At 49.0% G+C, this 14,996-nt stretch overlaps 2 protein-coding genes across 7 annotated transcripts in view; both read left to right on the forward strand.

Moving 5' to 3' along the window:
• MEI1 (meiotic double-stranded break formation protein 1) overlaps positions 1 to 10,072 on the forward strand; it is a 36,300-nt gene extending 26,228 nt beyond the window's left edge. For 2 of the 4 annotated variants that reach the window (XM_052667261.1, XM_052667260.1), the window contains exons 23-31: positions 429 to 539; positions 1,590 to 1,771; positions 3,875 to 3,956; positions 4,390 to 4,592; positions 5,305 to 5,386; positions 7,169 to 7,275; positions 8,107 to 8,238; positions 8,561 to 8,670; positions 9,872 to 10,072. In XM_052667261.1, the coding sequence (XP_052523221.1) occupies positions 429 to 539; positions 1,590 to 1,771; positions 3,875 to 3,956; positions 4,390 to 4,592; positions 5,305 to 5,386; positions 7,169 to 7,275; positions 8,107 to 8,238; positions 8,561 to 8,670; positions 9,872 to 9,908 (1,046 nt within the window). In that variant the 3' untranslated portion in view covers positions 9,909 to 10,072. Of the gene's footprint in view, positions 1 to 428; positions 540 to 1,589; positions 1,772 to 3,874; positions 3,957 to 4,389; positions 4,593 to 5,304; positions 5,387 to 7,168; positions 7,276 to 8,106; positions 8,239 to 8,560 lie in introns of all 4 variants that reach the window. The other 2 variants (XM_052667262.1, XM_052667259.1) reach the window with 2 other exon arrangements.
• On the forward strand, positions 8,784 to 14,887 carry CCDC134 (coiled-coil domain containing 134). Of its 3 annotated transcripts, XM_052667268.1 has the most exons (8): positions 8,784 to 9,422; positions 10,604 to 10,793; positions 12,452 to 12,569; positions 13,170 to 13,291; positions 13,468 to 13,552; positions 13,737 to 13,918; positions 14,062 to 14,133; positions 14,501 to 14,728. In XM_052667268.1, exons 1-8 carry the CDS (start codon positions 9,322 to 9,324, stop codon positions 14,624 to 14,626), a joined length of 996 nt encoding a protein of 331 aa, XP_052523228.1. In that variant the 5' UTR covers positions 8,784 to 9,321; the 3' UTR covers positions 14,627 to 14,728. The 3 variants fall into 3 exon arrangements, with proteins under 3 accessions (XP_052523228.1, XP_052523226.1, XP_052523227.1); XM_052667266.1 differs by lacking the exons at positions 8,784 to 9,422; positions 10,604 to 10,793 and adding an exon at positions 11,021 to 11,280 and having other exon boundaries at positions 14,418 to 14,887; XM_052667267.1 differs by lacking the exons at positions 8,784 to 9,422; positions 10,604 to 10,793 and adding an exon at positions 11,290 to 11,591 and having other exon boundaries at positions 14,418 to 14,887.
• The last annotated feature ends 109 nt before the right edge of the window (positions 14,888 to 14,996 follow it).

Below are 14,996 nucleotides of genomic sequence, written 5' to 3' on the forward strand. Positions count from 1 at the left end.
TGGTTATTGGTCACCATGTGAAATGGACGTGTGGCTTTTTATGGTCTATCCAGTATTAGGATCAAATTTGCTCAATGGAATTGGGTAACTTATCTAATAGTCTGTAGTTCTTGGATTCATTACTGCCCACTGTGGTGTGTGCCCTTTAATATTCCCTTCTCTGTTGTTTTTGTTGTTTGTTTGTTTTGTTTTGTATTTGTTCCCCCTCCCTCCCCCCCCCCCCCACCTATTATCATCCTCCAGTACACTGTCTGGTCTAAAGCAGACTCTCTAGGGCTTGTTGCTTTGTTTGTACCATGCTCTGTTTAATTTTGCTTCAGGTTGTGTTGCTCTTGTCTGAATTCACTCCCAACTGACCGACTTCTTGTTTGTGCTGAGGTGCTGCATTATGTTGGTGTCTGCGTTAACGCATGTTCTTTTGTTTCCAGTCAGTAACCTCTGTGGGAAATGCAGGCCGAAAGACATAGACCTCCTGCAGCCATCCTTGAATTTTCTGTACTGTAGCCTTCATCAGACAACACCTTGTAGTCAACAGAGAGGTGAGGCAAGATTGTATTGATCGGTAAGCTAATCTCTGCAGGGTTGTGCCTTGGCCATCAGACATTGTGTTCTAACTGTCTCAGCAGGAAAGGTGGATTTTTCCCCTTTCTGATGCAGGGTTACGGTTAACAAACAACGCTTTGTGTTTGGGGTGATTTTTTCTTTTTAGATGGAGGGTTTGGCTTTTTTTTTTTGTTGCCTTCTGATGATTCAGGAGTTGGCTGCTGAGAGGCAGAACTGCTGTATTTTTTTTCTTCATAACACACAGCAGTGGGGCTTTGGTGCCTTGTTGAATTGTCCTGGTAATTGCCATGGTTCAAAAAATTAAACAATAATAGAGGCAGCAATAACCAACCTCCTCGCTGTGTTGGCTAAAGGCTGGTCATTTTAGTAGCAGCCTGAGAGGTCGCTCATGCTGTGGGAGATGAATAGTGTTGTAGCTGGACAGCCTTAGCTTGACCAGCCATGGCAGCTAGGGCTGCTTCACAGCAGCAGGGATGTGCTCTGCAATTCTCTTCTGCTTGTCAAGCTGATTTAACCTGTGACATCCCATCAGCCTCCTTGATTCATAGTGCAGCAGCCCAGATGCCTCTGTGTAGCCAGTTTCTCTGCATCCACTGCTGTAACCACTCCCACTGGGTACATATCACCATCCAGGAGTCAGTGTAGAAGTAGAGCACTGGCCACTTCTCTTGTTCAGCAATATCTTAAACCAGCTGGATGGCCTTCACTTCTGCAAATTGTCTCAATTTCCTGTGCAGGAGGGAAGATTTAGATTAGATGTCAGGGGGAAGTTTTTCACTGAGAGTGTGGTGAGGTGCTTGAACAGATATCCCACAGAGGTGGATAAACTGTGGATGCCCCATCCCTGCAGGTGTCCAAAGCCAGCTTGGATGGGGCCCTGGGCGGGCTGATTTAGTATGTGATCTAGTGGCTGGCAGCCCTGCCCGTGGCAGGGAGGTTGGAATTGAATGATCCTTGAAGTCCCTTTACAACCAAAGTCATTCTATAATTCTATGATTATGATTCATTCTGTTTCTCCTGTACAGCAGTGGCAGTGCTGCTCTCCAATGTGTCCTTGCTCGAGCTCCTCCAGAAGGTTTTGGAGTGCACCTGGATGTGGTCTTTTCCCTCTGAACCTACTTACCTGTCATCTGAGGATGCCTTGCTAAGCTCAGGATGGCTGCTGGCTGCTTCCCTCTTAATTTATCAGCATCGTTACAACACTGAGGTTAGAGCCATTCTATTCAGATCCATGGACTTGTGAAAATTTTAAAAAATAATTCTTTCTTAGCAGGGGAAAGTGGTTTGTTTTGGCCTGGAATCTGCTTGTCCTTGTTGCTTTTTTATTATTGCCTATTGCCAAGTTATTCTTTACTGCATTTCTCCAGCTGGACTGGAAGCTAGCATGTTACTGAAGAGTGAGACACAAATCACTGCAATTAGAGATGGGCAGAAATGCTGGGATTTGGGGGGAATGGGGAGGAAAACACCATACCCAGCCCTCCAGGTCCAAACCACTTTCTTCTTCAGGATAGAGCAAAAAATCTTTATCAAGGGAAAACTAGGGGTGGAGGAACAACTCCCATGGTTAGTTTTTTTTTTTTCTTTTGGTAGTAAAATGATCAGTAATCACAGTCCAAACCTCTTACTGTCAAATAAGTACTTAATGTTAGCAAACTCATATGAATTTAGGCAGCTGTCATTGTATTTGACGCTTTGCAGTCCAACAAGAGAGCTAGGCTGGAGCTGTCAGCTGCTGTTGGAACTACGAGTTAGAGGGAATGGAGAGCTTTTTGATGTGCACACAAGGCAACAACACTTCCTTCTGAAGTATCTACCCAGGCCTGTCTTCCCTCTCCTGAGATGGAGTTAAATAGCATGTCATGAGTTCTGAATTTCTGTGGTTATGCCTAGTAGGGTATATTCTTTGGTGCATCTGCTCATGGATGATGAAGTCACATTAAGGGCATGTTTGCATAAGCACAAGTAGGCAAAGATTGTTTTTTTAATGTTGAGGGAAGACTTTGGAAAAGACCAAGCTAGGTCAAGTCTGTACCTGTTACTTGATGGCTGTGCTGCCTCTGGTTAAGTGTTACCCTGGACTTGTAGTGACCATCAGCTGCGTGAGTGTATGGGAAAATCTTCCTGTCTCTGTTTTATTAACTGCTGAGTGCAATTTACATTCTCAGTTCTCAGGTCAGGGTTGTGTCTGGTCAGTTATGCCAGCCCCAAAGTGATTTTGTTCAGGTGACTAGTATTGAGTTTCACCTTCTGGGATTGACTCTCAGCTCATATTGATCCTTGAAGAGCAATCATTTAGTGGCTTATAAACTTGTTTGATTTCATCAATACCTTACTGGCTCGATATGCTATGATCTGCAATCCAGAATCCTCCTTGAACCAGAAACATGCAAAGAAATTACATATACAGATGGCAAATTGAAGTGGTTCAAGGATGTTTGAGTGTTTCTAATCTTCAGAACTTCTGAGCTTCAGTGTTTCTAATCCGCTGAGAGGAAGAAAAGAGGATAGAAAGAGTCACTTTGCTGCTTCCTGCTGCTCAGCGTTGCTGAAGCTTACAACAGAGCTACTTGGGTGCCTCTGTAGAGAGACCTTGTGATTGCGAACATGACCAGGCTGTATTTCTGAGCCTGAAATTCATGGCTTCAAAAATGTGAGTTGCCCACATTCACCTCAGGTGTGCATTAATAATGAGGACTTGCCTGGCCGTAGCAAGTTTATGTCTTAGCTGTGTTACTGCTCATGACTTTAGCAGAAGCCTGTGGGTAAACATGGGTTATAGGTGGTAGGCTACTAAAGGCTTTGGATTGCCAGTGCTTGGACAAGTAGCAAGAGCCACTCTGCTACAGCAGGTACTCCTAGCTCTTGTACTGAACATTCCTCTTTTCACAAAGGCAGCTGGAAAGAATCAGTTCTGTGATCCTGATGCCCATGCTCCCATACCACCTCTCTGCTTGCTGAACGGAGCAAGTTTGAACCCCTCTGGGCCTCTGTGATCATTCCTACCATCACTGCTTGGATGGCTGCTTTGTGGGGGTAACAGGATATTGCAGACTTCCCTCTCAAGCCCACCTTTCCTATATACTTGTTCCCAAGTTCCCAACTCCTCTGCCTCCTTTATGTATGTCTTCATGTCTCATCTGTAAGGAGGTTCTTAGCCTTAGGCACTCTGCAGGCTTCCCATACTGAGCAGGCAGGACCACAGAGCCGTGTTGTCACTGCTGGCTTTTGGTTGCCTGGCTCAGTGGCTGAAGTATAGCCAAGTTTGGTGATGGCTGTTGCTATTTTTTTTCATTTCATTCTCTTGCAGGTTCACCAGACACTTTCTCTAGACCTAAGACAAGTCCTGAATGCAATCATCTTCAGGAATAAGAAGCCAGTCCTGCTGTTAGGTATTTTGTTTCTGTTACGGGGACTTAACTGGGAGCAGCTGCTTATACAGTGTTGCAGGCAAGAAGGGAGATCTGGTGATTGTGGGATGGGAAGGTACAGGTCTTGGTAATCTGGAAGCTTTGAGACTAGATAACAGACTGTGAGAAGGGGCAAATGGAGTCTGGAGTTCTGCTGTCCATTTGGACAACTCTGTCCTGGCTGACAGTGACATCTGGAACTGAGTGTGAACTGGAACAGCGTCACGTGTGGTGGAGGTGAACAAGGGAACTTGCTGCCATTCCTGCCTGCTGTTGTGGGCAGTTGCTGGGCAATTCCACTGGGCCCACAAGTCCAAATTTTCTCTCCTCACCTCTCCCATGCTATTGCACAGGCACCAACATACAGGGCAGGGTAGGGGAAAGCACTGACGTATCATTGTGGCTTCCTGTCTAGTGAGCATCGTGCAGTTCCTGAGAGCCATTCTGCGACAGAACTTCTCCTCCCTGCTGGTGACTATTGTCCAAAACACAGCCCAAGGTACTACACAGTCACAGCCATCATCACTGGAAGATGCTGCCTTGCACCCCCTCACCAAGCAGCAGGTCTTCTCCCTTGTTGTCAGTCTGCAGAACCTTTTGGTGCATGTCTACTTGCAGGTATATAAAACACCAATTTTGGAACAACACATAAACTAACCCGAGGAGAAATCACCCTATTGCAGAATGAAAGGGGTCTGCCTTTTCTTTCCTTCTGCCTGCATTTTCCACCCTTATAGAAATGTGACGAGGAGGAGGAAAAATGCTCTTGCTGCAGTATGCAAGGCATGATGTAGTGTGAAAGAACGTAAATGAAGCTATGTAGAACTCCCTGCTGCTGAACTGGAGAGCTTAAATTTTGTGTGCTGATGACAATCTCTGTTACCCATCTCCTGCTCTGTGGGGGCTCCACACCCATAGGGACAGAGGTGGGAAAAATATATCAAATCTCAGCCCCTCCTCTACAGCCCTGGCAAGGTACTTTGATGTACAAGAGTACATCAACTTACATTTAGTCACTCAAGTGATGTTGGGCTCCAGGGGATGGTACATCGGCTTACATTTAACTCTCTTAAGCAACATTGGACTCCTATCTTTATTTTCTGGAAACAGTTACTTAATTTTTTCATCTCAGAATAAGTATTCGTGCCTTTGTCTGGCTCCTTGACATGACATATAATTTGCAGTATGTTACATCCTGTGAAGGAGGTGAAGGCTGTTATTTTCCTATGCTGCATGCTCTTCAGAGCCTGCCACTTTATGAATTTTCCTCTTGCAGTAGCTGTTGACTGCTTGTTTTTTCTTGTTTTTTTCTCCCCTCTTGGGACTTCAGAAAGACTTGCTGCTTTCTCAAGCTGTGGTTGCCTGCCTGGAAACATTACTGGAATACCTGTATGTGAGGAACCAGGATGTTGGTAAAGTCTTCTCGTCCTTCCTTCTACTGGGTTTCCATCTTGCAGTGATTTTGGGCTCTTTGATCTCCATCCTGTAATGCCTTGGAGCATATGCCTAATGCATTTATGCCCAACAAGAAAAATTATTTGTGTGATCAAAGTTAATCATGTGCTTTGTGGGATGAAATCACAGTGCCTGGTTCCCCTGTAGGAGTCAGCCTTCACTTGGACTGTGGATACCAAGATGTTCTACAGAAGAAAATAGTCACTACCACCCTATGCCTTAATATGATAAGAATGAAAGAGTAGTTAGTCTTTCACTTCCAAGCCAATATAGCAAACATTTAGACCATAAATATAGAGGAGGGAGGATCTGAATATGATGTGTCTTCCACACAGAGATGTTTGTCGCTAAGGGATGTGAAGGGAGAAGAGAGTAGTTAATAGCCTCAGAGAATGGAAGCTGGAAATTCTATATTTCCAGGGGCAAATACAGACCTTGGTTTCAGGAGTCCACGTCAGACCAAATGTATACCATATCAGCAGTATAACATGTGACAGCGTGGTACGGCTGGAGGAAGAGAAGGCCCTTCTGCTCATTGTCAGCCTCCTGTCACAAAGTAGAGATGCTGGCTGTGTTCATTAAACAGAAAGTTAGTTCTCTGTACTCTGATCTGTTCAAATCAGTCATGTAAACACAGAGAAAGAGGGGAACGCAGTGAATGAGCATGAGACAAAAAAGACATTGTTGGGAGAGAGAAAGCTGTTGAATGAAAATATAATAGTGCAGATGAATGACAGCCAGTAGCTGAAGGGAGTCTACTAAGAGGCTTGTTATGAGGGCATTACACTGATTTGGGATTAAGATAACAAAATGTTTCAGCTGAACCCTTCACTTGTCTGCCTAAATTCTTACTGTGGTGCAGTTCACAACACTGACAACAAGAATCTTCTTATCCTCCCCCAGCACTTTACTTGATTTTTTTTTTTTTTTGGTGTTGCTTTACCATGGACAAGATTGTTGTAGTAGCAACAGGGAGATTATGTGACTGCCAGTGGAAAAGGAATCTTTCTAAAGCAAAGGGCTCAAACCAATTGGTGAACTGTCAAGGTATAGCAATTATATCAGCTGACCTGTTGTAATTGTCCATCACATGCTTTCAACCAGTACAAGGTAATACAACTTAACTTTAGAGCGCAGTGAGAGATTTTGTATTGTCATAGATGGCAACCTTGAGTCTAATCTCTGTTTATCATATACACTTCTAATTAGAAATGTTTTCTCTACTGATTGTTTCCACTGCTGCCATCAGCCTGGCTGGTCCCTGTAGTATGCTTTCTGATGCAGATCCAGGCTCAGTTTTTGCAGCTTATGTTATAGGTCTTCCTTCGTTACCCAAGGAGTATCCTGCAGCTAAATAAAACCCGCGTTCAGGAACCTTGTCCTCATATTGAAACCAGAGGGTATTATTTTTGAAACCTTGGGCTAAAGATATCCTCTTACTATTTTATGACATGAACCCCAGGAGAGGGTTTATCTTCCTGTACAAGCACAGAGGTGGACAAAATGTATTTTGTGTTTTAAAAAGCTGTCAAGCTTTAGTCCTCACGAATAAACTTGTGCCCAAAGAGTGACAGATTTTAAAGCAAGTAAGTACAGAGCAAAAAACTCCCTTAGTGTTCCACAGCTTGGGGTCTAGAAGTGAAAATACAAGGTCAGAGTTGAAGACTCCTTTTCCAGATCCAGCCTGTCCCTTGACAGATTTTAAAGGTATCTTTCAGTGGCTTCTCCTTCTCTCCCAGCACTACATGTTGCTTCACAGCCCTGGCACCGATTCCTGCTCTTGACACTGCTCAATGGGAGCCAGAAGTCCATTCTGCAGCCAGAAATTCTGAGGCTCATGACTTTGGTGAGTGAGGGCAGGGTAGACTGTTCTGTTTTTTTCTTCCATGTTGGTACAGTGCATCTGAGTTGGTTACTGGAACTTAGTTCCTGCACTTACACAATCTTGGATACTGCTGTGGTTTTGTCCGTCACTGTATTTGTGTCCTATAATAATTGTACTTTGAAGTGAATTTCCTTTCCATGCTGTGCAGAAAGTGACTGCTCATAGTGAGCACATCCTGTTCTTCTGGTGTTTGTAGCATTGATTTAGCATCACCTAGGACCCCTGCAGAGGAGAGGGGAAGACTACAGAGAATGCGCAGCTGCAGTTGGGAGTGTGCTATGGCTCTTTGGAGGGCAGGGCTTTGCGTGGCATCACTGCTTCTCTCCCTGTCTTTGGCCTTACAGACCTAACTTCTAAGGTCAGAGAACTACTGCAGTGTATGACCCCAGTGTACCTGGGGCCTATGAGCAGGAAAGGAAGTGTGCTCCTACCCAGCAGAAACACCAATGATAAAGCCCTCATAGCAGTACATGAGAGGAAGGGGTTATATATGTGAACTTTCTTTCTCCAAATAGATGATGTGTCTGTCAATCTTTGTTATTCTTGTTATACACTTTGAAGGGATACTTGGCTCATTGTGATTCTTGCCTGACCTAAACCAAAACAAGTTTCAAGCCAGAACACCACCAATTTGCACTTGCACTGGTTCTGTTAGAAATGGTATAAAATCAGGCCTGTGATTAGCGTGCTGCAGCGTCCTTTTAACACAGAAGAGTTCTTTTCAGGTGATGAATCGCTACTGGAGTCTGTGGGTCACTCGCTGATTAATGCCTCTCATTTCCTTTGTTCAAGTTTCTGAAATATCAGAGCAGCAATATCATTTCTCAAAAAGAAATTGGCCAGATTCTCCAGGAAGTGGCAGAAGCCAACTTACTAGAGCTGCCAGAGGCCACATCTCAGGCTCTTCAGCTGTTCCTCTGCCAGGTAAGAAAGCAGTGACTGCCTAGGAAAATGAGAAGGGAGTACCCTAAGGGGTTGCCCCTAGTCTTTGATGGGGAGTCATAAGCTTCCTCTGAGGCTATAGTGAGATGATGAGGAGTCCTGCAGCTGCTAGCTTGACCTTGAGTGGTGAAATGAGAACATGACTGATGCCAGCAGCTGCCTCAACTGTGTTGTCCGTATTGTCATGGGCCCCTTGATCAAAGTTTGGAGGTCTCATTGCTCTGGCTGGAGATGCAGGAGGAATGTGTGAAAGAACAACAGTTTGCTGTTCATCTGGAAAACATTTCTTGTCCTGATTGCTCAGATTCAGAGCAGCCATTGTCAGGTGGAGCCAGTGCAGGCACAGACCATTCAGACTTTGCTGGAGCACCTTCCAGAGCGGATGAGCACCTGTGCAAAACATCAGGACATTGTGTATCCTTTTGCTGGGCAAATGCCTTTGATAAGAAAAGTGAGGGGGGAGCTGTAACAGAAGTAGAAGGGATACTTAATCTGCTGCTCCTGTTTGCCAAAGGCAAACAGTGCAAAAAGTTGGCTAACTTTGAGATGAAATACCTCAACACTCTCAAATTTGAGAAGACGTCCGGGAAATGAAGAGACGTTTGGGATGAAAGATGGCTGTCTGTGCTGGGATTGCATTAATCTGTAAGGCAGAGATGGTGTAATGAAAGGGAGGTAGGCTGGGGCACCTGCTGACTTCAAAGCAGAAGCGATTCCCATACTGATTTCCCTGGGGGCTGAGCAGCCACTTAACCTCTGTCTGTGAGCTAACTAGCACTGCTAAGCATGTGAAGTCTTGGCAACCCATAGGTAACTCAAACACTTTTAAAGTACAGCAAGTGTTCAGAAACTGCTGAGTGAAGTTACTGAATCTCTTTTTGCTTCACATGAGCACTGGAGTCCCCTGCTGAGAACCAAATCCTTCTTCATGGATGGGAGGGGCAACTCCCAGATTTCTTTTGGGGAAAGAGGGAACCTGATACCCCTGCTAAATTCAGTGTTGTTTGTTTCTGAAACTGCCTTCCGGTCTTCATCATGCCGTGTTGCATCAAATAGGTAGCAGATATGGAACGGTCCCCAGCAATGATTTCCTGTTGGGTGGGGGACTTCCTCCCTCGTGTCTGCGGGGTGACACTGTCCTCCGCCATGGGCAGCATCTGTGGCAGGTGAGGTGTGCATTATCTGTGAGCAGTGGCTTGTCCTCGTGCCTAGTCCTTGTGTGACACTGCCTCTCTGCAGTTGGAAGCTGGGGGTGGAAGTTCTCATGGTCAAGACCGTGTAAGCCACATCAAGTTCCTCTTTGCTGGTCTGTGTAGGGGTGAGGGAGGGTGGACGAGAGTCTTTTTACATTGCTTGAGTAGTTTGGATACCTCTGTTTTATTGAGAAAAAGCTTTCTTCAGGTTCACCCACATGAACATTCCCCATGGGTTGGTGAGATTCCGTGGTTTGGGAGAGAGGTAGTTTAGTACGATGATACTTACGGGTCTCTTCCAACTCGTGATATTCTATGATTCTACCTCCTGTCAGCACTGTGTCAAATGTGGGAATTCCAGTGTCATGGTGGATTTTCAGCTGTGCTTTCCCTTTGGTTTCCACTCATGCCATCGATGACAGATGTGTGGGCAGTGTGGCGATAGCCCTGCCACAATGAAGACTGAGATGAGAAGATGGGGTACACGCAACAGAGTGAGAGAACAGAATGGAGACAGCATCCTGCCATTTATTCCCTGCAAGTTGTAGAGAGGAAGTGGACAAAGGAAGTTAGTTTGTTGTTAAATTTTTGTTGAATATCATTCATAAAGCAGAGTTTCTTAAGCAGTTCCTCTTTTTGTGTTCTGTTTGGGATGCCACTTAGCTGACACTCTGCAGATAGTAAACTGCAGCACTGCTGGATGGCACGTGGTGGGTGAGGTGCTCTTGTCTTCCTTGCTGTGGGATGAGGCCATCCTGAGCTGTGTCTCACTGGGAAGGGGAGAATCAGAGAATTGAGTTGGAAGGGACCTTCAAAGGCCACCTGGTCCAACTCCTCTGCAATGAACAGGGACACCTACAACTCGATCAGGGTGCTCAGAGCCCTTCCAGCCTGACCTTGAATGTCCCCAGGGATGGGACCCCATCCACCATCTCTCTAGGCAACCTGTGCCAGTGCTTCACCAGCCTGATTGTAAACAACTTCTTATATCCCTTCTAAACTTCCTTTCCTATCATTTGAAACCATTTCCTCTTGTCTTATCCTAGCAGACTCTGCTAAAGAGTCTGTCTCCTTCTTTCTTATAGCCCCCTTTAGATACTGAAAGGCTGCTCTAAGGTCTCCCCGGAGCCCCAGCACTCGGTCTGTGTTCACAGGGAGGCGTTCCATCCCTCGGGTCATTTCTGTGGCCCTCCTCTGGACACGCTCCAGCAGGTCCACGTGTGTCCTGCGCTGAGGACTCCCCATGTGGCCGCAGCACTCCGGGTGAGGTCTCGCAGTGCAGAACAAAGGGACAGGATCACCTCCTTCACAACGCCGGTCGCACCGCTCCGGACGCAGCCCGAGGTACGGCGGCCGGTGGGGCGGGGCGGGAGCTCAGGAAGTGACACGGCGGGGCGGGGCGGGAGGCGGTGGCGGCATGGCAGCGCGGCGCTTCTGAGCGCCGCTCCCGGCCCCGCTCCCGGCCCGCAGGTAGGGGGTCGGGGCGGCGCGGGCCGGGCGGGTCAATGAGGGGCGTGCGTGCGGCGGCTGCTCCGCGGGGCCGGGCCGGTGCCGAGCGTCGGAGGGGAGCCGCGGGCTGCTGCCGTAAGCTGTCCCGCACGTTGGCCGCTTCACGGAAGACCGTGGCACCCTCCGTGCGCGCGAGAGAGGGGCAGCCCGGAGCGCTCAGCCCCGATCGAGCGCTGCTTGGAAGAGGAACTCCATCTCCCTGAGCCCGCAGCCGTGCAGAGCCACCGGGTGCTGCCGAGCCCTCCGCAGGCGGCTCTGTCGCTGGAGGAGATCGCAAAGCTGTGCCGGTGATGTCCCCGCGATAGGAGTCTGAGTTCGGCGGGTGAGGGACTCGGAGGCGAGCAGATGTGGCCGTGCCATCACTGTTCCGCGCGAGCATTCCCTGCCGAGCCTCGCGGAGGAATGCCGCGGGAGCAGTCTGGCACCCCGCTTAACTTCTGAAGCTTTCGGTTCGGGCTGTGACATGAGATTGAGCCACGTATGCTTGGCGGTGTGCGGATGGACTCCCGGTGGTGCAGCGGCCCGTCGTTTCCCCGTTCTGTGCTTCTGCACTGAGGAGGGGAAGCAGGGCTGTGCCGTGCCGTTCTCTGAGATGCTCGGTTCGGATGCAGCTCCCTCGGGAGAATCTATAAAGTAATTAAAAAACACGTTAATGGGAACCGCTAACTGTCTATAGTGCAGCGTCTGTCGTGCTTTCGAGAAGCATATCTAAATTAAGAGAATGGGAGACAGCGAGGCAGACGGGTGGGCTCTGTGTGCAGCAAGCAGCTGGTTGGGGCTGCTGGGGATCACAGGGGAACTCCTTCCCATCTGCTGCACAGGACAGGCCCTGGCAGCCTGGTGCTTGCTTTTGCAAAGAGGGGAGCAGCTCTGCAGCGTTTCTCTTCACCCAAAGTGAGCTTGAAGGCACGAGGAAGGGCTCCTGGGGAGTGTGGAGGAACATCTGCATAGAGGGTTTTGCATCCCTGTGCTTAGCTTAGCTTAGCTTAGAGAAGGAGGGTCATTGTTTGGGTCATGACCTCATGCTAGAGTCACAGGCAGTGTTCAGGTTGCTTAAATTAGGGAAGATTCAGGCAAATCTTTCCCAATTCTGTGATGTAGTCTGGGCTGGAGTGTGCATATGGTGTGTGAGCTGATGGGGCTCTGGTGGTGCAGGAGCACAGCACGTTGCTTTTGGCACAGGAAGCACTGGAGGGGGCTGCTCAGTAGTGATGGAGTTCCCATCCCTGGGGGTATTCGGGAAATGTGTGGATATGGCACTAATGGATGTGGTTTATTGGTAGGACTTGGTCAGTCAGGTTAATTATTCAACTTGGTGATCCCGGCACGGTGCCTTGGTGCTGTGTGTGAGCAGGGGATGGCAGTGGGTGTGCAGCGAGGACGCAGGAACCTTGTCTATGACACAGCAATGGCTGTTTTGGGTCTGGTGGGCTGGCAGGACTCCTGTGGGGAACATCTCTGCATTGTCACTGGTTTTGTCGGTTTTGTTCCAGGCTGTGGCCTCCAAAATGGATTTCCTCTGGATCTGCCTCATCCTTTTGGCAGTGGTGCTGCCTGAAGGCAGCCTGGCAGACCTGGAGAAGCAGAGGATGGGCTCTGGATTGGAGATCTGTATCCTTTCCCGTAGTGCCGTGCCTCTGTCACGCTCACACCTCAGGAGACTGTGGAACACTGGCATGTGAGGAGATGGCTCAAGGGGGATGGAGGAGAGAGGAGAGAAGGGCCCTAAGGCTATGCTTATTGCTAACGACATGGGAACAAAGTGTCACATGGCTGCTGGGCATGACTTTGAGCAACCCGATGTTGCTTTGATCCTGCCTGGAGCAGGGCTGACACTGCATACCTCCAGGGCCCCATATTGCCACCTGCTAGTTCTTGGGCAATACGAAATAGCAACCCCTGCTCAAATGTTGCCCCAGCATCAACCAGCACTGTTGAGCATTTTCCTCGTCTCCCTTTTATAGGAGGGAGTTGTTAATGAGATGTCGGGGCTGGTTCTGAGGCAAGTTTTTCAGGTGGTGTCTGATGTTCTCCTCATGCAGTGCTGTTTCTTTCTGCTCCTGTGTGCTGGGTGTTAGCAAGCGCCCTGTTGGAGTATCTGGAATCCAATCTCTTGGCCTCGATATCCCACTCCCAGAACTGGGCTAAGTCTTTCTGGGAGCAGGCTGTGAGCATGCCCAGAGCCCCACAGTGCCCTTGACATCACTCCAGATAAGAAACTGTTCGAGGTGAAGCGCAAGGACCAGATGAATGCCCTGAAGAACCTCATAGAGCTCAATGACATTAACCAACAGTATAAAATCATTGACATCATGCTCAAGGGACTCTTCAAAGTGAGTGTGGAGTGGGCTCGGTGCCGTGGGGCAGGGATGGGTTTGGGGCACCTGTACAGTGATGCTGGGGAGGGCAGGCAGCAGAAGTAGGGCTCACAGATGAGCAGAAAGGGGAACAGAGGGACACAGCGAGGCACCTCATGGGATGAGAGGGCAGTGACTGAGAGCTCTTGCAGGTGCTGGAAGACTCCCGGGCTGTACTCATAGCAGCAGATGTGCCACCGGATGGGCCTTTCCCCCAGGATGAGAAGCTGAAGGATGGTGAGTGCTCCATATCACTTAAACCCCTGGCTAGGATCTTGAAGCCTGCATCCTCTCTCCCACTCCTGTCCTTGGGGGTTGTCCCATGTCCATCCTTGGTATCCCATGTCTGGTGATGCCCTAAAGCTGGCATTTTGGGGTCTGTGGGGTGTCCTGCTGATGGGGCTGTTCCTCTCTTCCTCAGCGTACTCTCATGTGGTGGAGAACACAGCCTTCTTTGGGGACGTTGTGCTGCGCTTCCCCAAGATCGTGCACCACTACTTTGACCGCAACTCCAACTGGAACAACCTGATCCGCTGGGGCATCGGCTTCTGCAACCTGACGGGCGTCTTTGAGCAGGGGCCCCACTCCCAGCTCCTGGGGCTGGTATGGCCCTGAGGTCACTTTTGGGGGTCTGCAGGGGGCAGAGGGCAGGCAGAGGAGTAGGGGCTGGTAGGGACTGAAGTTTCTGAGGGGTGGGAGGAGGTGGTGATTACAGTCTCCCACAGGGACTTTGCTTTGCTCCACAGATGGCTCAGGAGCTGGGCATCAGTGAGAAGTCCCCCAATTACCGCAATCCCTTCAAAGCTGACCACTCTGAGGTAGGGTGGCCGAGCCACATAATCCCCCTCTTCTGTGACTCCACTGGGTTTTGGTTTTGGTTGGGTTTTTAAGAGTTTTTATTGTTGGGTTTTTACTGTTTTTTTTGATGGGCTTTGGAGGGTTTTTGTTGGGTTCTGGTTGGGTTATTACCGGGTTTTTGCTGGGCTTTGAAAGGTTGCTGTGTTCTGGTTGGGCTTTGGAGGGTTTTTGTTGTATTATGATTGTTTTTTTTGTTGGGCTTTGGAGAGTTTTTGTGGGGTTCTGGTGGGTTTGTGCTCCACAGGAGATGCCAAGCTCTGGCTCCACTCTCCCTCACAACACTGAACTTGTCATTTCCTTCGTGCTTCCATCTCCTGCCCACCCCAGTTCTTCCCCAGCGCTGACACCTTCCAGAAGGCGCTGCGCGAGGAGGAGAAGCGGCGCCGGAAGGAGGAGAAGCGCAAGGAGATCCGCAAGGGCCCGCGCATCTCTCGCTCGCAGTCTGAGCTGTAGGCCCGGGTGGGCCGGGACCTGCATCGATGCAGCCGCTCCCACCCATGGCTGGGCTGGAGATGCCCTGCCAGCCGCTTCTGTGAGTTTCAGGGTGGATTTTTGTTTTTCAGTCGATGCGGCCCAGTGGTCCCACGGCCCCAAAGTGGGGCTATCCCTGAGCAACGGGCGCTGGGGCACCACTCGTCAGATGGGTGCAAAGCCGTGTGCTGGGGACGGGGCATGCGTTGTTTTTCTGGAATAAATCGGAACGGTTGTTATTTTTTTTACGACGAGGCTTCTTGCTCGCTGCCATGGAGAAGGCGGTGGGCAGGGCCGTGGGCGCGGCGCGGGGCTCACGCTCGTGGGCTAGGCCATGCCCCCTCATGAATAT

The sequence above is a fragment of the Tympanuchus pallidicinctus genome, unplaced genomic scaffold (genome assembly GCF_026119805.1).
Source record: "Tympanuchus pallidicinctus isolate F22 unplaced genomic scaffold, pur_lepc_1.0 scaffold8, whole genome shotgun sequence".
Lineage (NCBI taxonomy): Eukaryota > Metazoa > Chordata > Aves > Galliformes > Phasianidae > Tympanuchus > Tympanuchus pallidicinctus.

Bases quoted from the DNA above. Each gene is read 5' to 3' on its own strand.
- CCDC134 (XM_052667266.1), top strand. From the start codon at position 12,467: ATGGATTTCCTCTGGATCTGCCTCATCCTTTTGGCAGTGGTGCTGCCT. The intron at 12,570-13,169 runs GTATCCTTTCCC...ACATCACTCCAG, and splicing joins GGGCTCTGGATTGGAGATCT to ATAAGAAACTGTTCGAGGTG. The intron at 13,553-13,736 runs GTGAGTGCTCCA...TCTCTTCCTCAG, and splicing joins GGATGAGAAGCTGAAGGATG to CGTACTCTCATGTGGTGGAG.